The sequence below is a fragment of the Danio rerio genome, chromosome 24 (assembly GCF_052040795.2).
Source record: "Danio rerio strain M-AB ecotype USA chromosome 24, GRCz13ab, whole genome shotgun sequence".
In the NCBI taxonomy this organism is placed as follows: domain Eukaryota; kingdom Metazoa; phylum Chordata; class Actinopteri; order Cypriniformes; family Danionidae; genus Danio; species Danio rerio.
The window spans coordinates 42,701,014-42,723,488 of NC_141044.1; the positions used below are offsets into that span (position 1 = coordinate 42,701,014).

Genomic DNA, 22,475 nt, shown 5'->3' on the forward strand with positions numbered 1-22,475 from the left:
TTTATTCAAAAAGATACTTTTGTACTATGTGGTTTACAAAAATATATATACAATTTGTACAATATTGCATAGAAATCTTCCTAAAATATACATCTAATATAATAATACAATAATACATTTAAATGTATTTATTATTGATTATGGCTCATATGATAATTTACAATAAACCTGTTATGCCCCTTTTTACAAAATTTAAAATAAATCTCTGATGTCTCTAGAGTGTGTGTGTGTGAAGTTTCAGCTCAAACTAGCACACTGAAAATGTTTTCTAACTCTCTGAATTTGACCCTTTTAGGCTTTGAAAATAATTGTGGAGATTTGGTGACTGTCGCTTTAAATTCAAATGAGATTTAAATCTAAAAGAGGGCGGAGCATACACTGTTCCCACACGATTTTTGCATAACAGGTGCCCTTTAAAGTGCTTAAATTAAGTGAATATTTAATATTATTGTTACAACGTTTATACCTAAAGTTTAATTACAGCTGTGCATATTCTCCTGTCAAGTTTGTGTTTTAATAGATCATTTCATAGGTGACCCCTGTTTTGTGCATTCACCTCCTTTGTAAATGACATTCTGATTATAATTGCACTTAGTATTTGTGAGTTTTCGATCGTCCTCACCTCCAGTTTTTGGTGTGTGGCGGTGCTTCCTCCAGCCGAATGAGAGCATATCGTGCAGCATTAAGGGACAGACCGCGGATCCCGTCGCCCCATTCCTTCTCCGCCCTGAACACACACATATAGAAAAGAGTGGGTGTGAACACACAGTGAGCTTCAGCAGTCAATCACTCAGTCAGATAAAGGCCGCCGGATCAGTAATCAGCTTACGGTCTGCACGGTGTAATGCGCTTCAGCTCTTACCCGCGGTACTCGATGTACTTGTAGATGCATCCAGCGATGAGCATGGCCACCAGAGCGTAGTACCAGGAGGATATGAACATCAGAGCCAGACACAAACTCATGCCCAGGAACGACAGAGCCCTGGAAGATGACAGAAAATATGCTTTAAATGAGACCAAGAATACATGTCTAAATAGTTTTAAATATTTGGTAACTTAAGTAAAGGTGTTCATAAGACTGTCATGAAACCTTTATAATGTCATGAATGTGAATGAGATTTTATGCATGCTTATGACCACTGTTATTAAGTGTCATTTGCTCAGTTATGACATTTTAAATGTAAAGATGACATTGTTTCTTATGAAAACTTGGCAAAAACAAATACATCACAACCATTACATGTCTTGACCTTACCAAGACAACAAATCTCATCCTAAATCTGCCATGACGATAATGGTCATAAGGCCATTATAAATATGTATTGAATCATATAACACGGTCATTAATATTTTTTATACCTCAACTACAGTGGTATAAGCTGAATTTACCAATAAAATTTCATTAAATATTAATGAAGCTCTCAAAAATGTTTTAATTTGAGCAATGACACCTTTATTCAAACATTTTAATGATAAATACAGGGTTTTTTTTAGCTGAAAATGGGATCATAAACATATATATTATTATTATTATTATCGAAATATAAAATATAATAATTCCTAAACATAAATAAATATAATAATAAAGTATAATAAAGTCATAAAAGTTTAAAAGTTGTGTAATAACAACTAACACTCCATACTTTTCCCAATAAATATTTCAGTAAGTGCCATTTACAGAGTTATATATGTTAGTACTATTAATACTCATTCATTGGACACTGATGATTTATTAAAAGACATTCTATATCAAGTAAATCATTCTGAGAGAGTCTGATGTGACACTGAAGAGTTATGAACAACAGATACAGTATACACTCACTGGCCACTTTATTAGGTACACTTGTCCAACTGATCATTAATGCAAATTTCTAATCAGTCAGTCACATGGCAGCAACTTATTGCATTTAGGCATGTAGACATGGTCAAGATGATCTGCTGCAGTTCAAACTGAGTATTGTTGCTGATTCCATTCCTTTATGGCCACGGTGTACCCATCAGAAGATGGCTACTTCCAGCAGGATAACACACCATGTCATAAAGCTCAATCATCTCAGACTGGTTTCTTGAACATGACAATGAGTTCACTATACTCAAATGGCCTCCACAGTCACCAGAGCTCAATGCAATAGAGCAGCTTTGGGACGTGTTGGAACAGGAGATTGGCATCATGGATGTGCAGCCGACAAATCTGCAGCAACTGTGTGATGCTATCATGTCAATATGGAGCAAAATCTCTGAGGAATATTTCCAGTACCTTGTTTAATCTCTGCCATGAAGGATTAAGGCAGTTCTGAAGAAAAAAATCAGTCCAACCCGTACTAATAAGGTGTACCTAATAAAGTGGCCAGTGAGTGTAGTTAGTATTACGATAGATACAGATAATAGTATTTAAGTAGTATTTTTTTTATTTTTCAAAATGTTATGACTGATTTTTTTATTTATTTCGGCTGATTGTGATTGGGCATTAGTAATAATGGGAGTAGGATCTGATGATCTCTTTTTGAATAGGTTGAGTTTGATATGAATTGAATATTAATGTTATTCATATGCATATTTTATTAGTATGCATGCATACATGTTTAACTAGTTTAAAATAAAGCCATTCAACACACAAAAATCAGAGCAATGATGCAGCATTGCAAAAAATGGTCCTACTTAATATTAAGTGGCCTTAACTACTGTGTACTTTCATCAAAATATAAATATAGTGTACTTAATGTGTTCATAATGTATTGCAGAACACTTGTGGTGCTCTTGAGGTGGCAATATGATTCAGGTTAGAGACAGGTTTGGATGTATGGGTAGTTTTATGAGTAGGGTTAAGGTGTATGGGATGGTCAACAGTGTAATTACAAATGTACTTACAGAATTTAATTACAGATGTAATTACATGCAGGTATTTAATCAAGTATAAGTACAATGTAAAAACAAGTATTTAAACATTAGTTATAGTGTAACCAATTATTTATTTTTGGTGTACATACAAATAAGTTCGAGCCACTTAAAATAAAGTGTAACCCAAAAATTATTATTAACATTTAAACATAAATTCAAATAGAATAGAGTTATTATGAGTTACAATAATGTTTTGCATGTTTATTGTATTTTGCACAGTAAACCCAGTGGTATTAGAGAGTTGTTTTTCTGACCAGTGGTAGTATTTGAAGCGTGGTCTCCAGTTGGGCGTCCTGAGCAGCGTCTGCAGAGCACAAGCCAGGTTCACGAACAGATAACACATGAGGAAAAACCTGAGGACAGAAACACGGTCAATCTCACAGTCTGTCATCATCACAGGTAAACGACTGCAGAAATCAGACTCACATTGAAAGGATTGGAGCCACAGCATCAAGAGAAGCGATGAGGATTCCACTTTCACAGATCAGAGCGGTCAGAAGAAGAGCCCACGTTGGCTCGCCGTTAGCTTTTCCATGACCAAACACCTGAGAGACAACGTATGTGAACAATAATACTAAGATCAATCATCAATCAAAAGAGCCAACTTATCTTATTTACTTTAAAGCAATGATTATCTTGCATTAACAAAGATCTAATTTGCTGGATGCTTCTGAAACCACTTGAAGGAAACTTGAGTTAACAAATAATTTTTACATTTTCTAAGTAACAATTGTAATCTAATTAAAATATAATATCTAATTAAGATGTAATTGTATTTTTAGTCAATGTAAAAAAAATCTGTTAGTGAGTTGACTAAAAATAAAGTGTAAAAATAAGGTTAAAGTATAAAAAAATGTTGCTATTGTTATATAAAGCTATTAAAATCACTGAAATAAAGCTGAAATAAAACATAAATATTAAATGAAAATTAAACAGTTTTTGGATATAGTACTAACATTACTAAAACTAATAATTTAATAAATGGATGCAATTATTAGAAAGCATTTATATAAAACATAATTATAGATATTATTTAGCATCGGTGCTCCCAACTTCAACAATTAAGAAACACCCACGAAAAATGAATGAGCACCATTGCAAATTGTATATTAATTGTTTTTACTGTATTTGAAAACAACAACAATCAGAACTAGCAAAAAACAGCATCAACCTAATGCTGCGTTCACTTGTTTGAGCAATAATTCCAAAATCATGTCCAATAATTATAAATTTTAATGATGACGATAATGATTGATAATAATAACAAAAATTAATTACATTTCTTATCATAGCTCTACACTTTTGCTCCTAAATATATAACACTGTAAAAAATGCAGGGTTCCACATAATTCATTCATGTTGTCTCAACACAAATCGACTAAGTTAACTTAACAAATTTATGTGGATTGAACATAAAAAATTAAGTTGTCCCAATGAAATCTCAAGAATTGTTTCTCATTTTGATTAAGTAGCTTGAGCAAGTAAAAATGTGTGTGAGACAACATAATTAAATTTCAGATGCATATGCGACCAAAATGGTTGCAATTTCGAGACCTTTCAAGATCTTTATTAATATTAGTATGATTTTTCTGCAGACTGTACCTCGAGGAAGGGCACGATGCCGTCCCGCGCAATGGCCTGCAGCAGTCGGGGGGCACCGGTGAGACTCTGAAGCCCCGCCCCACAGCAGGAGAAGAAAGAGCCAATCACAATCACCCAGGGGGAGGGCCAGGACAATGTACCAATCACCAGATTCCCTTTCACAGAGTCTCCAAACCTAAAGCAGACAATTAAACAAACAAACATATATTAATATTTCAAACCACCTCACATTGATGCCCTGTAATACTGCATAAAACATAAATATATTATTATTTATGGGGCAGCGTTAAAGGCGTATTTCACCTAAAAAATGACACATTCCATCATCATTCACAAACCTTTCAAAAAAATGTAACTATTTACTTCTATAGTATTTGTTTTCCTACCATGGAAGTCAATGGTTACAGGTTTTCAGCATTCTTCAAAATATCTTGTTTTATGTTCTACAGAACAAAGAAATTCATAAAAGTCTGTAAATAGTGAATCAGTTTTCCTTTTTTTGTGTGGGAACTATCCCTTTAATATGTCATTAGAGGAGTCGTTTTCTGAATTTGCCTAATGAAGCGTTTATGAGTGTGTGTGTGTGTGTGTGTATATATATATATATATATATATATATATATATATATATATATATATATATATATATATATATATATATATATATATATATATATATATATATATATATATATATATATACTAGTGTGTATAATGTTACTATTGTATGTATATATATTATTGTTACACTGAGTGAAATTTTAGTACTGTATGTGTCTTCAAATAAATCATGATGGAAATGTACTGTACCTGTTTTCCTACTATAGAAGTCAATGGTTACAGGTTTTCAGCATTCTTCAAAATATCTTCTTTTGTGTTCAACAGAACAAACTCATAAAGGTTTGAAACCACTTTGGGGTGATAACATAGTGAGTAAATGTTCATTTTTGGGTGAACTATCTCTTTAAATGCGGTCTATGTAGAAAGTACACTGTAAACAGCAGTAATCTGGAGAGAAAACATTATTTGAATTCCCAAATTTAATTTTTTGAATATATGATTGATTTATGAATCTGTAACGTTGTATAAACTATGTTTGATTGATGAATCTTTGCAACAGTCTATGATGCCTCAAGTGCTGTCTAGATAGGGAGCACACTAGTTTTTGAAACACACACAAGAGGTTTTCTATGATATAATCACATCTCAATGACTCAGACAACTCTATCTGATATAGAGAGTTCTTTGACTGCAGCTCATAAACAGGCTTTACATGGAAATAATTAGCTATTCATAGCAGATTTCCAGTATATTTCTTCAGGAAAATGTAAACGGAGAAACAGAAAGTGCTCACTTGTCTCTCAGCACCACTCCCTCAATGCAGGCGCCGAACAACACCACACAGGACAGATCTGAGGTACATTGTTAAGAAAAGCATCCGTGCAGAGGAGAAACAGCAGATCTTATTACACCGGTCAGGGATTTAGGCTTGAGCGCATTGTTTTTCCTTTAGTGAAATGATAAAGCAATGGATTTGAAGTAACTTTAGAAAGCACAGTGAATTTTATAGTGATGAAGGATACAGATGATGGTGGTGGTTGCTATGGCGAGGATGGTGCCGATGGGAATGGACCTCTGAGCATCTCTGAGATCTCCGGATCTGTTGGATCCAGCCATGATACCTGAAGAACAGAGGAAATACAGATTACAGATATGTGTGATCTTAAAAAAGTGTTTTTAAGAAGCTGAAATAAAATGGTCACCACTTATGAAGATGGAAAAATAATAGCTAAAATAATCTTGGTGTATATGTGATTGACAAGCAAAATTGCATAATGTTCCTGATTCAAATTAATTTACATCTATTAATTTAGCAAAACTATTTACACCTTCAATTCAGTGGCAAAAACTGTGTTTTGGTAATAAAATCAAAACCATAAACTAGTAAATATGTTCTTTACATAATAAAACAATTAAAAAATGATCAAGTTAAACAAATAAAATTACAAAAATGTAAATAAAACTAAAGAGAAACATAAAAAAACAAGAAATTAATAAAATGGCAAAACAGAAAATATAAAAAAATAAACAAAAACTGATCTATATATAACAAATATTGTTCCAGAAATTCATAAATAAATGTATTTGGAGTTGTAAAAACACTGGATAGAGTTACTTTACATTACGTTCAATACATTTTGTGTTGGTATTAGCTAATTCATTTTAAAATGACTGAACTGACTGAATATTTCATGTAATTTATAAGTAAAAAATTTTTTGTGTTATATTAATACTCAATCAGCGATGCAGTGGCGCAGTAGGTAGTGCTGTCCTCTCACAGCAAGAAGGTCGCTGGTTCGAACCTCGGCTCAGTTGCCGTTTTTGTGTGGAGTTTGCATGTTCTCCCTGTGTTCGCGTGGGTTTCCTCCGGGTGCTCCGGTTTTCCCCACAGTGCATAGACATGAGGTACAGGTGAATTGGGCAGGCTAAATTGTCCGTAGTGTATGAGTGTGTGTGTGTGTGTGTGCGTACAGTATGTTTTCCAGAGATGGGTTGCGGCTGGAAGGGCATTCGCTGCGTACAAACGTGCTGGATAAGTTGGCGGTTCATTCCGCTGTGGCGACCTCGGATAAATAAAGGGACTAAGCTGACAAGAAAATGAATGAATGAAATGAATGAATTAATACTCAGCCAAAATGTACTGCATTCCTTTAGTTTTCATGTTTAAATTTATTTCTGCATTCAGTTGCGATTATTTTAACTTGTTTAAACAATGTTTAAAGGTATTTTGGAGCACATAAAAATACACTGATCATACTTCCAAGCTCAATGTGTCATTTTCTCCAAAGCTCAATGTGTATTATGAGACTCAGGCCGTGTCCTGAAATGCTATCGCTGTGTTTACAGGGTTCACATGAGGACCTGCTGAGCTCCAAAGGAATCTGAGAGCGTTAGACAGACTCGTGCTCATCACTAGATCACACTAGAGAATATGAGCTGAAAGAAAAATAAATCAGCAGTGATGAGGATTGATGCTGCCATTCTTTCAAGATTTTACACTTCGTCATCATAAGCGATGACCAGGCTACAGACAGACATCTTCAGTTTTGGATGAACTATTTGTTTGTTTGACTGTTAATATCTAGCCAAGTGGAAAATATTTCAATCACACTATTCATGCTATATTTCATCTGCAACAACAATGTGAACTTCTCTGAATGCAGATTTACCCAAACACCTGAGGAGATTTCTCTGCATGAAGGACTCGTGAATGGCAGATTAACCTGCTGCTGCTGTTGCTGCTGAATCTTCAATATGGTAATTAAATATAAAAGAAATGTGGATAATGTGTCGAGATTATTGACAAGGTATGCAACTCAGCAACATACTATTAATGAGGAAGTAGTATGTTCAAAAGCTTGCATGCTCTTCTGTTACACACTCAAAAGTATGAACCTTTGCTTCACTAATATTAGGATGTAGAAGTGTGTGAATTGGGATGCTGCACAGTTGATTATTTCCTCCCTATGATGCGTAAAGATGTTCATACCTGTGACTGAGGGGAAGTAGATTCCCACCAGCAGCGTGAAGAAGGCAGTGATGTCATTGACCACATACGGCATGTATTTATCCTGCGAGGAATCACTGGCAGACACAGACGGTATATCTTTCTCCACCAGCATCCCGGCCGGACCGTACTTTCCCCACATGTTCTCTGTGCAAACCATACAACAGCTCAATATTAGTGATGTGTGATGGTTATTAATCTTTAATCTAATGAATCTAATGGTTATTAGTCTTTGATAACATGTTGTTCACTTTATAAAACAAACTAAAACAAATTAACTTCAGAGTATACAAGAATTGACTGCATGATGAAGAATACAGATTGAATTCTTCAAAACACGCAACAACAACAACAAAAAAAACCCTGTATGGTTTTGTGTTTTAATATTCATAAGAGATGATATGGTTCAGTATTATTATACAGGAAAGGATGACGATATCAGCATGTGTGCATCATAGAAATTGTGATACTGCTTTTATATATCTGTGTGCTGATGACGCATGCATTATTTCTGCACTGAAATATCTGTTACTGTTACATTCTTACAAGAACATGCAATGATCAATGTGTTGACAGCATTTATAGCAGTAAAACAAGCCTGCGCTAAAATAAAAGTGTCCACAGTGCATTTGTTTTGCACTAAAATCAGTCTTTGGTAATGTTGCATTATTTTTGCTGCGTGATATGAGCTGTCAAACAGCATGTGGATGCATTTCCTGCAAATAAATTGCCAATTTTGGGATTGTGTGTTTTATCGATGATGCCACCAACAACTAATCAACGTTGACTCGACTTTGATGATATAAAAGTCGACTTCCAAAAATCTTAAGTCGTTCAACTCCTAATATATATATATATATATATATATATATATATATATATATATATATATATATATATATATATATATATATATATATATATTAGAGCTGCAGGGTTAATCAAAAAAGATCCAGATCTTGATTCGACCCTCTGGATCAGGGGTCATCAAACTTGTTCCTGGAGGACAGGTGTCCTGCAGATTTTAGCTCCAACCCTAATCAAACACACCTGAACAAGCTAATCAAGGTCTTACTAGGAATACTCGAAACACCCAGACAGGTGTGTTGAGGCAAGTGGGAGCAAAACCTTGCAGGTACACCGGCCCTCCAGGACCAAGATTGGTGACTCCTGCTCTAGATGATCTTAATCCAGCATTTCTACCATTCTGCCAATCATTTTTTTTAAGTTCAGAAGAGAAGCAAAGGCGGCTGCACAAGTCTTCACATTGTTTCACACTCGTTGCTCAGCCACATGGACACCTCCAAATGATGTTGAAAGTGTCACATACTGTATTTGAAAGCGTCACATTGAGCATTTATAAGGTATAATTCACCCAAAAATGTCATTTCTGTCTTCATGTAATGATGTATTCCACCATTCCACCATTCAAACTCTACTCAATGTTTAGTATTTTAACCAGCAGACCTACGCATAATATTTTTATTATTGTTTTGTCATATGTTTGAAAGTAACAATATTAATAGCAGACTCATTAACATGTATTTTAGATCTACAGAATCGTTAGAAAATCCTCATCATTATTTTAAGCCAAAAAATTGCGATTCTTATTTTAGCCAGAATTGTGTAGCTCTAATATCTATATAACTTGTGTGTGTGTGTGTGTGTGTGTATGTATATATATATATATATATATATATATATATATATATATATATATATATATATATATATATAGTTCAAATTAAGCAGGACATTTCATCTCAGAGCAACAAATAAAGATTTGTTAGGTTTAAATGATTTTGGATGAATCGAGTGAGTCATGGATTCAAACAAACACACACAAACACACGTGTAGACACACACACAAACACACACACACAGATCCATGGACACAGTTTATTTATAAAATAGTTTGTATTTTTTTATTTGATTTAGTTTTTGGATTTGATTAATTTATTTACAATGATTCAAAGACAAACACATTTCATCATACTCAGCCAAATATCTTCATATCTGTGTGAACTCAATATTAAAACTAGTTGGAAATGAAGCGGATTAGCTTATTATTTTTTCCCACCCCATTAATATTTTCCTATACCCTATATAAAACTGATCTGAGCTGTTGTGTGTGTGTGTGTGTGTGTGTGTGTGTGTGTGTGTGTGTGTGTGTGTGTGTGTGTGTGTGTGTGTGTGTGTGTGTGTTTCTGACCTGAGATGACTCCGCTGGTGAGGCCGGGGATGCCCTGGATCTCGGTGACGCTGTTGAGGGTGAAATATTCATTACAGCTGGCATTGAGCTCCGGCCCCGAGCAGAACAGGGACCAGAGTTTGGTGGTCACCGTCACGTTGTCGATTATTTCTGTCTTCATGCACTTGTCAAAGTCGTGGTTCTGCAGTGTCCTGTTGCCCAACACACACACCCTGCAGGACACACAACACACCATTCACATTTATGAGAAGGCTATGTACATTTGTTTGGATTTTTTTATTCACCAAAGCACAAAAAAGCTAAAAAAAAATGATTAGCATATAAATATTATTATAATTAATGCGCACTTAACATGAAATTTAACTGATTAAAATATCCATTCATTCAATCATTATCTTTTCGGCTTAGTCCCTTTATTAATCTGGGGTCGCCACAGCGGAATGAACCACCAACTAATCCAGCACGTTTTTACGCAGCGGATGCCCTTTCAGCCGCAACCCATCTCTGGGAAACATCCACACACACATTCACACACACACACTCATACACTACGGACAATTTAGCCCATCCAATTCACCTGTACTGCATGTGTTTGGACTGTGGGGGAAACCGGAGCACCCGGAGGAAACCCAAGCAAACACAGGCTCGAACCAGCGACCTTCTTGCTGTGAGGCAACAGCACTACCTACTGCGCCACTGTGTCGCCCTGATTAAAATATTATAAAAATAATAATAATAGTAGTAATAATATAATAGGACAGCACGGTGGAGTAGTGGGTAGCACAATCACCTCACAGCAAGAAGGTCACTGGTTTAAGCCCCGGCTGGGTCGTTTTGCGTTCATGTGTGGAGTTTGCATGTTCTCCCCGTGTTGGCGTAGGTTTTTATAATTAACATGCACTTAAACAAAATTAAAGTAAATAAAATGTTGAATTAAACTAAATAATGTAAAATAAGATAAAAAATAAAATAAAAAAAATAATTAATTTAAACTGTTACACACTAAATAATCATTTGGATATATTTTTAAAGTTTTTTTCATTTCAAGTGTCCTTCATCTTCATTTAGATAAATTTCTTTATTTTTATTTTTACTTTAAAAAAATAAAGTAAAATAAATAATCAATTTAATTAACTTTTATTAATTTAAATTTATTTTAAATAATGATATCTTTTGTTTTGTTTTTTAAAATTTCAACAGTTAATTAATAATTACCATTAAAATAAAATAAAATAAATTCCCAGTACTGGGTTGCAGCTGAAAGGGCATCCGCTGCGTAAATTATATGCTGGATAAGTTGGCGGTTCATTCTGCTGTGGCAACTCAAGATTTATGAGGGGGCTAAGCCGAAAAAGAAAATGAATGAATGAAAAAATTTAATAAAATAATAATAAATATAAATTAAAAAAATGTCATGCTGTTTTTTTGTTTCTGGTAGATTCAACAAAACAAAAGCAAAAAAAATAAACTAAAAACTAAACTTTTAATTCAATTTCATTAACCATTTAAAAATGTTTAAAAAGTATATAATAAAAATTTGTGTAGTTTTAACAGAATAAAAAAAACTATTTTTTTAAAACTAACTAAATAAATAAATAATAAAAAACTAATTAAATAAAACAAATTTAAATAAAATAAAATATAATGCAAGTAATTGGTATAAATCTGACAGTCAGACTTACGGAAAGACGGGCGGCTCGAAGATGGTTTTGATGACTCCTGCATAGATGGCCAATATAGAAAGAACCACACAGGCCAGGAAAACCAGCGCCAGCTTGTTGACGTACTTGACTCCGACGAACACCACGAGAGCCATGAGCGTCAGGCAGCAGGTGCCGTAAACACGCATGTTATTCAGCAGAGCCTCCGCCTCATCAGCTTTATCCTCTGCTTTAAAGATGGCGGCGCTCGGCACGATGTACGTCTGACACACAACACACAATAAACATCCACACTTCAGTTTACTGTCAGGTCAAGTGTTTAACTTTATACTGAACAGAGGAAAGAGAACATTCTTAGGAGTCAAATAAGAATATGTCATGAATATTTAATATATTATACACTCGTTTACAGATATTCCTGCTTCACAGTGTCTTAATGAAGCTGTATTAATGAACTCTCACCAGCAGGATCTCGATGGTGCCGAGGATGTACATGGCACCGGCGAATGTGGTGCCCAGATAGAAACACAAACCCACAGCGCCACCAAACTCAGGGCCCAAAGAGCGAGAGATCATGTAGTACGAGCCACCGGCTGCACAAAAACACCAGCACATCATCAGTCAACACAGCAAAACAAAACACTCAACGTCAATGACAACACTGTGGAAAACACTGGTTTAGAAAAGATTTCTGACATGCACACACGTTTACGTTGTAAATTAATATGAAAGTGTCTTACCTGGGACAACACCGTTTGTGGCAATGGCACTCATTGATATGGCGGTCAACATTGTCTGTGAACAAAAAACAAAAACACAATAAAACACAATTACTAACTAAAATGAAATAAAATGCTATAAAATAAAACTAAACATTAAACATATTGATGACATTTTTTCAATGTAAATTAAAATCAAATAATTAACATTATTTAGAGTTTAAAACGAGAATATACAATATGTAAATGAATGTTACATAAATCTAAATACAAAAAAACACATTTTAAATTAAATTAACAATTAAAATTAAACATTAAATTTAGCTTAAAAAAGTAAATTAAATATAAAATAAAAAAATTACATTTAAATTTTAGTCATACACGCGCGCGCACACACGCACACGCGCACACGCACACGCACGCACACGCATACACACACACACACACACACACACGCACGCACGCACGCGCATGCGCACACAATATTATATATATATAAAAAAAATGACTTTCGTTTATTTTTCTTTGTTTATATTTATATAGTTACTATTATTTCACATTTATTTATATAAATTGTATATACAGTTAAATACAAAATGAACATTTTCAAAATTAAAATAAAATAAATTAAATTAAATAAAACAAAATAACATTTTAACAACTTGTTCATCTCTTCGGTTTGGTTCCTAGTCCTTATTCACTCTTTCAGCACAAAAAGGTTTATTTAAAAATATATATAACCAAAACAGACTTCTGTTATATATTTCTGAAATTTCCATAAATAATACACAATACATTAGTTTTGACAGGATCTACTAAATATGTCAACTACTCTAACAATGAAGGTTTTCACATAAAAGAAAATAAACAACAGGTAAAAATAAATAAATAAATGACCACATAAATTAATGACAAAAAAAATTAAATTAAATAAATTAATAAAAATAAATGTCTATAACATAAATACGTTGTCAGCAATATTTCACAAAAAATTTAAATAAATAAATAATACTAAGCATTATTTAAAATAATATTTCACATCAGATCTAATAAACTGGCTGTTTAAAATGCCCAAGTGGAAACTAAATCCAACTCTACTCATCCAGGACAGATAAATGAAGACGGTAACAAGCTCAATGAAGCATCATATGCAGTACACTAGAGACAGCGGTGTGTAATTAATAATTAACAAAGGTCTTCTCGTCTGTGTTTCCAGGAAGGTGTCGTCCTGTGAAAGGTCATCTGCATCTGGCCGTTATGCAATCCTCTGGAGCGTCCTTGAGCTGAACGTCCACATAAATCTCTCCAGGAGATCCTGGACTAAAGCCAATTATCCTCCATGTTCCTCGGGCAGGCTTACAGGAGGAATAAAGCTCTCAGTGATCTTTACTGGACAAATACTGAGATGCTGAACACTTTATTACTGCAGTGTATCAACAATAGGCTTCAAAAATTACAGTCAGATATATTTATTCAACATACACGATTCATAATGAGATTTACTGGTTTATATATAAACTGTAATAGATCCAGCAGTGTAGTAATGCGCTTCCGTTCCTCTTTAATTCCAGCATTAGTTAGCTCACTTTATACAAGCAATTTAGATGTAAATGTGTGTGCTATTGAATATGCTAATGAAAATAGAGTCATTATTGATACTTTTTAATGTTATTTTTATTTATTTATTTATTATTTGTTCATTTAATTATTAACATATTCTCATTTTCTCTGTATTTACTGCATTTTTTAGGTCTGGGATTGAATTAAATGTTTGTATTTGTTTTGTTCTATAAAGATCTGATAAATAATTTATTTTGAACAAAATTAGAGCATTTTGAAACAGGTCAGAAAAATAAAATTTGTTTTAATTGGAAATCAGGATTCTTCCACCAAATATTGATTTATTTACTGTTGTGAAATAAGGTAAAATAAAGGAATAAATGAATGAATGAATTATGAATATGAATGAAAAAAGTAAGAAAAAATAAAATAGGTCAAAATAATAAATCTTTTAATATGCTGTGATTGAAAAATAGTTGTAAGCTAAAATAAATAAATAAAGTAAATAATTAATTTAATTACTTATATCAATATAAATATGAAATTAAATAATAAAAAGTTATACAAATAAATTAAAATAAAACAAAATGGATAAAAATAATAAATGTTTTAATTTGCTGTGATTGAAAAATAAGGATTACACCACCAAATATTGATTTATTTACTCATCTGTCGTAAGCTAAAATAAATAGAACAAATAATTAATTAAATTAATAATATCAATATAAATATGGAATAAAATAATAAAAAGGAATACAAATAAAATAAAACAAAAAAGGTAAAAATAATAAATGTTTTAATTTGCTGTGATTGAAAAATAAGGACTACTTCACAAAATATGGATTTATTTACTAATCTAAAGTAGGATGAAACAAATAAATAACTACATACATACATAAACAAATAAATAAAAATAGAACAGAAAAATAAAATAAAATAATATAAAGTTTTTAAAAAGAAAACTTGCTCACTTATTGCACCAAATATTGATTGTGTTTACTCATCCAAGATACAAATAAAAAATAAAGCTAAACTAAAAGTAATTTAAAGTAAAATAAAATAATTTAATTTCATTTGTTTTTACTGAAAATCTGTTTTATTCAACAAAATATTGATTTCTTTATGCCTCTAAAGAGTTTGTGTTGTCTAAGAAAAACAAAAACATCTCTAAAAACAACTTCTCTTTGGTATTTTCCGTAACCAAAAGAAGAAAATCCAAATGTTTTTATTTTGGAGGAATTTGGAAGATATGTCTGTAAATATAAATATTATTTAAATAATAAAATAAGGGTGGCAAGGCGGCTCAGCGGGTAGCACTGTCTCCTCACAGTTAAAAATGGTCACTGGTTCGAGTCCCGGCTGGGTCAGCGTGCGTTTCTGTGTGGAGTTTCCATGTGGCATGGGTTTCCTCCGGGTGCTCCGGTTTCCCCCACAGTCCAAACACATGCGCTATGGAGGAGTTCATGAAATGAATTGGCCGTAGTGTATGTGTGGGTGTAAATGTGAGTGTGTGGATGCGACCTCAGATAAATAAAAGACTAAGCCATGCAAAATGAATGAATAATAAAAATAACACATTTTTTAAAAGTTAAATAAAATGATGTGTTGCTCAAACTAGGCTACTTTATGATAATACTTTACATTTACGGATAGCAGTTTTCTTTTTACCAAGAGTGACATTGTTATTAACTTTTAAAAGCACATTTTAATTTAAACATTGAAGTTTTATTTATATTTTACCTGTAAGCACAGTGCAGTGTTAATGTTTAAACTATATATAATGTTTAAAGTGACTGACAATAATAAATATTAATAATAATAAAAACTAATCTGCCATGTTTTTGAACTGTGCAGAGCTGCAGCTGCTTAATTAGGCCCACTATGCTACTGTATTTCAATACATTATGGTGGCACTTGGATAGACAACTTTTTTGTGAGGTGGAACTTGGTGAAAAAGGTTTGAGAACCACTGCTCTAAACAATATAGGGAGCGCGTCACAGGCTGTCATTGTTCAAAAATGACCCAATGTGAATATACAAGCAACTTCAGCTCAGTAAGCATAGGTGGAATAGCGCGATTTACTGATGTTTTGTTGTTAAACTAAATATTAATCAACATTACACAATCAACACACTCGGCATTAGCTTTATGGGACTAAAATAGTTTAAAACAGAACATGACCTGTCTAAAAGAAATCCTTCAGCCATGGTGTTGTCCTTCCTCAAGTGTGCAAAACTCACTCCAGTATTGAGTCAGGATTTTTAAAAGTTTTGATTCAGCATTTGCTTTGCTTTTACTGCTGTGACAGTCTCTTGTGCAAAAACGGCGGATCTATGTGAATAGGGGTGGGCAGACGTACAAGTCTACATTTGGATCATTTACTTTAATCATTACTATTGGACTGAGAAGAGACTTTCAACCAGCACAACAAAGTGAAGTTTGTTTATAAACTGATTTCGAGAGGATCACATGCCATGATTGACATGGCTGGCCCCGAGTCAAGCTAATGTACAATCCTCCAATCAGACGATTCCTAACTTAGTATAAATAACCAAAGAATTTTACCATAGTCATCTTTGTCTTGAAGAATCCCCCCTTCCACCCCCTCTCCTCCTCTTTTTCCTCTATAGGGCAGCACAGCGGCTAGCACTGTTGCCTCACAGCAAGAACGCCTCCGCTTCGGGTCTCTACCCAGCCAGTTGGCATTCCTGTGTGGAGTTCATGTTCTCCCTGTGCTCGCGTGGGTTATCCCCGGGTCCTCCGGTTTCCTCCCACAGCCCAAAACTTGAGACATAAGTAAATTGCCTAAACCAAATCAGCACCATAGTCAATTCAACTAGTAGCAATCCTTAAGCAGCAGGTGGGAAGGGTTCTCGAGATCTACCTGAGCTCAAACTCCCCTCTCACCCTGCAAACAGGAGAGAGCCCCGGGCTCGAGGATCTTACGAGGTCAGGGCTCTCTCTCAGTACAGCATATATCGTAAAACGAGACAAAAAGCCGCTTACTCACGTGAGCAGTATCAGCTAAGTGTGAACTCTTGAAACAGGTTTCTGAAGGCAATCACCAACTGCACCTTTAAGCTTTTTTTTGCAGAGTAAAATAAATATATTGTATAAGAATATGTTGATTATATGTTTATCATTGTTGTTTGTTTATGTACATGTGCAGTATATGGGTTAATTCTAAATGTAAATAGTTTGACATACTGATGGGGCCTTTATAAATGCACATCACAGCGAACAGAAGGCCATGGTCAACCGCGGTAAGCCGCAGCACGAAATTCTCTGACTCAGGAAATACATCCCCAGTAGGGGGCAGCCGAGCTTCATTCGCAGTAGTGGCCAATGGAAATATGGCAAATTATGTGGAAGGACTTTTAATTTGTCAGTAACCTGGGTTAGGTGTTACTGGTGAACTGTATGCCATTGCAAAATTAGCGCATTAAAGGTCTGTTTTTTTTTTTAATTTGAGTGATATGCGATATAAAGGGTCTCAGATTGTACAAGAAGCACTGCATTGAATTACATTTCCCCCCGCCATGTGTTTATAATATGAACATTTATATTACACCAGTATTTTTAATGGAGGCTCTGCGCCAGCCTGCTAATCCTGACGGGCGCGTGCGAGTAAGCGGCTTTTTGTCTCGTTTTACGATATCTAACTGATCATATTTTAATCACATTACAACATCGATGCTCTAAAAGTAACCAAATAAAATAGAAAAAAAGTCACATTACCCATTCACCGGAAGTTTGGGACACTAGTTTTGCATATACCCTATTCTGAAGGCTGCGGGTGGCTGTTTCTCCATGTTTTGCTCAAATTTGCTAAAATCTAATACAGTTAATGTGCCTGGGATAACTGTGTTTATTGCTTTCTGATAAGAGAAATAGTTTCATTTTAGACACAAAACTTTACACAGAGCTCAGTTGAATGTTCTTCGATTAGGCTAGTTATCAATGAACTTTTAAAGCCAAAACAAATGGTAAATTATAGGTTGTTTTCAATTTAATATAGTTTAAATAAATAAATAAAATACCATTTAATAGGTTAGATATACTGTAGGATAAATTAATACAACATATTTTTTTAATTACATGAAAATAAATATGCTTTATGTGTATGTATATTTTATGTACAGTTAAAGTCAGAAATATTTGCCCCCCTTTGAATTTCTTTTTTTATTCTTTTTAAAATATTTGCCAAATTATGTTTAACAGAGCAAGGAAATGTTCACAGTATGTCTGATAATATTTTTTCTTCTGGAGAAAGTCTTATTTGTTTTATTTAGGCTAGAATGAAAGCAGTTTTAAATTTTTTAAACACCATTTTAAGGTCAATATTATTAGCCCCTTTAAACTATATACTTTTCGATAGTCTACAGAAGAAACCATCATTAAACAATAACTTGCCTAATTACCCTAACCTGCCTAGTTAACCTAATTAACCTAGTGAAGCCTTTAAATGCCACTTTAAGCTGTATAGAAGAGTCCTGAAGAGTATCTTGTCAAATATTATTTACTGTCATCATGACAAAGATAAAAATAAATCAGTTATTAGAGATGCGTTATTAAAACTATTATGATTAAAAATGTGTTGAAAAAAATCTGCTCTCTGTTAAACAGAAATTGGGGAAAAAATAAACAGGGGGGCTAAAAATTCTGACTTCAACTGTATATTTGACATAATTATGCTTTTTCCTATTTAATGATGTGTGTTTTTGTGTTGTATTTATATATTTATTTCATATAAGATTCATGTAATTTACTTCATGGGAGAAGGGAATATTTCTTTCTGTTTTCCTGTAAAACTATCCTGCTGTTCCTGTAAAAGTTTAACAAACAGATTAAACAAACTGGGCCGTATAAAGTAGGTTGTGCGCAGAGTTTGATATTGATTTGACTTTGCTAAGTGAGGAAGTGCAGTAAATGAGCTTCAGCCAGACTTACACACGTCATCTATCTCTAATACACACTATATAAAGAGCAGCGGTGGGATCTGTTCCTGTTGGAGCTTTCCAACGAAGGAGCGAAACTCTTCAATCCCGACCGTGACACAATCACCGGAAACATATAATCACACTAGTAAGTAAAGGTGGAGGTGAATTAGACGCTTGATCCCATTGTCTGATGTGCTTTATAAATAAGCGGCGGCGTTAAAGACTTCTGAGCACAGGAGATTACACACACACGCACAAACACACACACACGTGTGGTTCAGACTGAAGAGGAAGAGCTAAAGTTAGCCTGTAGGATCAGTGGACTGAACTCACACACACACACACACACACACACACACACACACACACACACACACACACACATACACACACTCTCACGCAGGGTCACACAGTTTGAGCTCATACACACTCAAACACATATTCAAAGACACGCATGCACACTTACACAGACACACACATTTACAAAAACACACACATATTCAGACACACACTCAAACTCACAGACACACACACTCAAATTCACAGACGCACACATGCACTGTAACACACTCACGCACCGGCAGGGTCACAGTTTGGGATTCACTCATACAGACACGCAAAGAGAAACAGAAACACACACTCAGAATTTACAGACACACATACATGCACACTCACACACCGACAGGGTCACACAGTTTGGGACACACACACACACACACACATATATAAATAAATACTTAAATTGACAGACAGTTTGGGGCACACACTCGCACACACACACACTTAAATTGACTGACAGTTTGGGGCACACACACACACACACACACACACACACACACACACACACACACACAGATACTTAAATTGACAGACAGTTTGGGGCACGCTCACACTCACACAGACACACACACACACACTCTAAATACGCCCAACTCACTCACCCACCCACCCACCCACACACCCACACACACACACACACACACACACACACAAGCAAGCACCGGCAGCTACATGTACACACATGCACACCCACACACACATTCACAGATAAACACACCCACAAACTCAAACCCACTTAAACACACACACATGCACACGCACACACACTAACTCACTCACTCACAAACTCTCATGGACACTCATGCACACACACACACAGACTCAAAGGCACACATACACTCATACATTCACAGACGCTGACATACACACACAACCACACACTCATGGACACTCACTCACTCACAAACACTCCCCTAACAATGTCCTCATAAGACCATCTCGTTATAATACCAGTCTCATACCCATGTCATTATACAAGCGTGTGTCCTAATATTTCACAGAAACATGCACACACACACACAATCTACTGTAAACACACTCACTCACACACCCACTCACACACAGACAATCACAATGTCCTCATAAGACAACATCTCCTTACAATCCCAGTCTCATACCCATGTCATTATACAAGCGTGTGTCCTAAAAGGTCTCAAAAACATTCACACACACAGGTTCGACTTACACACGAGCAGCACATGGACACGATGATAAAGGCCTCCAGAATTCCTGCCGTTCCCACAATCCAGGTCATCCGCAGGAACAGAATCACTCCCAGGATGTTCTGCAGACACGGCAGGTAAACCCCGATAAACGTCCCCATCTGCGGACTCTGGACAGAAAGACAGCACAACAACACATTCAGTGTGTCTTCAACAAAATGTGCATGAAATATTTAGGCTAATTGGGCATCGAGACATTTCATTTTCAATAAACCCCAGGCAAAGCTTCACACTTTAATGCCACAAACATTTATCCTCTATCTCTTAAAGAAAGTATTTCTGAGATTTTATCGTTATTTAGTCTAATTACTCAACTAAATATTGCTTTAACTCTGGTATCGTGTTGTCTAGAGCAGTGTTTCTCAACCACATTCCTGGGGGACCACCAACACTGCATGTTTTGGATGTCTCCTTTGTCTGTCATCCCCATTACAGGTCTTTCAGTCTCTGCTAATGTGCCGATGATCTGAATCCGGTGTGTTTGTGTAAGGAGACCTGGAAAATGTGCAGAACTGGTGATCCTCCAGGAACATGGTTGAGAAACACTGCTCTACACTTAAAAAAAGATATGAGAGAGTCATAACTAAAATGTTTTTGTGTTGCTTGTGTTCAGGGCTTGACATTAACTTTTTTGATCATCAGCCACTGTGGCTAGTAGATTTCCAACATTACTAGCCACTTTGCATTTTTACTAGCCACAGTTTTGTTGTATATGCATAAATTTGACTTTGACATGCTAAAATGACTTGATTTAGATGTTGTGTTATGTCCACATGCCTCATTCATTTCACTTTTTATGTGTTCAGTGAGCATGAGCAAAAGGGTTGTGGTTTCATAATGTCGCGTTGCAATCAGTTATTGTTTTACTTGGTTTTTCAGGGCTCTAAAATTAAGGACTTACCAAATTTATCTCTGACCACACACTGTAAAAACCCAGCAGTCAAATTTATCAATTGAAATGAGTGTAGTTAACTCAAAATGTACTGGAAGCTAACTCCTTCGAAAAGACTTGCTGAAGCTAATGAGTTAATTAAGTGATTGAGTGTGTGTTGATTGAGCATTAAGTGAATTGTGGGGACATTACATGAGTGTCAAATGTTTTTATACTGTACTATCTGCATGTGGCATTACATAATGAGTAGCATTACTACTGGCAGCAGACTCTGGTTTACTATCAATTCTTATTCTTCTGGACTTGAGTGCAGTCTTTGATGCGGTTTCGCACAAGGTTCTTTTGAATCCCTCACTAGGGATCTCTGGCACCCCTCTTTAATGGTTTAAATCAGGGGTTGTCAACTGGTTTGGCAATGGGACCCACATTTTTACATAGTCATCAAGCCGAGACACAATTTTTTAGGAACTAATACAATTTTAAGAATTATACTTAATTTGTATTTGTTTGTTAACAGATACATCAAGTTCACCAAGACTTACAAATAAACAATATTTTATTGCTGTCATTTAACAAAATGGATCAAATTATAGACATATTACAAAGTAAAAACGACAAATACTGTTAATAATAAACTGTTAATAAAACATATGTCTGGTTTCTAAATGTTGGTTTGATTTAGAAGATTTCATGCTCTCTTATGAGAGCACCTCACTATATATGACACACTGAGGCTTTAAGTCTTTTTTTGTGGTCAATATATTTATATATATATCCATACTTTACATATTCAGAGTCGTACTTGCGCTTCGACATATTTGTTGCAATAATTAAATGAAATTTCACATGTCAAACGATAG

At 34.7% G+C, this 22,475-nt stretch overlaps 2 protein-coding genes across 17 annotated transcripts in view; one reads left to right on the forward strand and one right to left on the reverse strand.

Moving 5' to 3' along the window:
* katnip (katanin interacting protein) overlaps window positions 1-22,475 on the forward strand; it is a 1,410,884-nt gene that overhangs the window by 259,053 nt on the left and 1,129,356 nt on the right. The gene's annotated exons all lie outside the window — the stretch shown is intronic.
* slc12a7b (solute carrier family 12 member 7b) overlaps window positions 1-22,475 on the reverse strand; it is a 107,225-nt gene that overhangs the window by 19,990 nt on the left and 64,760 nt on the right. For all 16 annotated transcript variants that reach the window (XR_015525282.1, XR_015525283.1, XR_015525281.1 and 13 more), the window contains exons 4-16: window positions 20,687-20,833; window positions 12,682-12,736; window positions 12,404-12,534; window positions 11,963-12,204; window positions 10,281-10,492; window positions 8,051-8,215; window positions 6,084-6,182; window positions 5,855-5,912; window positions 4,501-4,675; window positions 3,325-3,443; window positions 3,153-3,251; window positions 863-982; window positions 623-727 (exon numbers count right to left, since the gene is read on the reverse strand). Coding sequence is in view for 12 of the 16 variants with exons in the window: in XM_087310049.1 (XP_087166175.1) it covers window positions 623-727; window positions 863-982; window positions 3,153-3,251; window positions 3,325-3,443; window positions 4,501-4,675; window positions 5,855-5,912; window positions 6,084-6,182; window positions 8,051-8,215; window positions 10,281-10,492; window positions 11,963-12,204; window positions 12,404-12,534; window positions 12,682-12,736; window positions 20,687-20,833 (1,727 nt within the window). In the remaining 4 variants the exon portion in view is untranslated. The remainder of the gene's footprint in view (window positions 1-622; window positions 728-862; window positions 983-3,152; window positions 3,252-3,324; window positions 3,444-4,500; window positions 4,676-5,854; window positions 5,913-6,083; window positions 6,183-8,050; window positions 8,216-10,280; window positions 10,493-11,962; window positions 12,205-12,403; window positions 12,535-12,681; window positions 12,737-20,686; window positions 20,834-22,475) is intronic.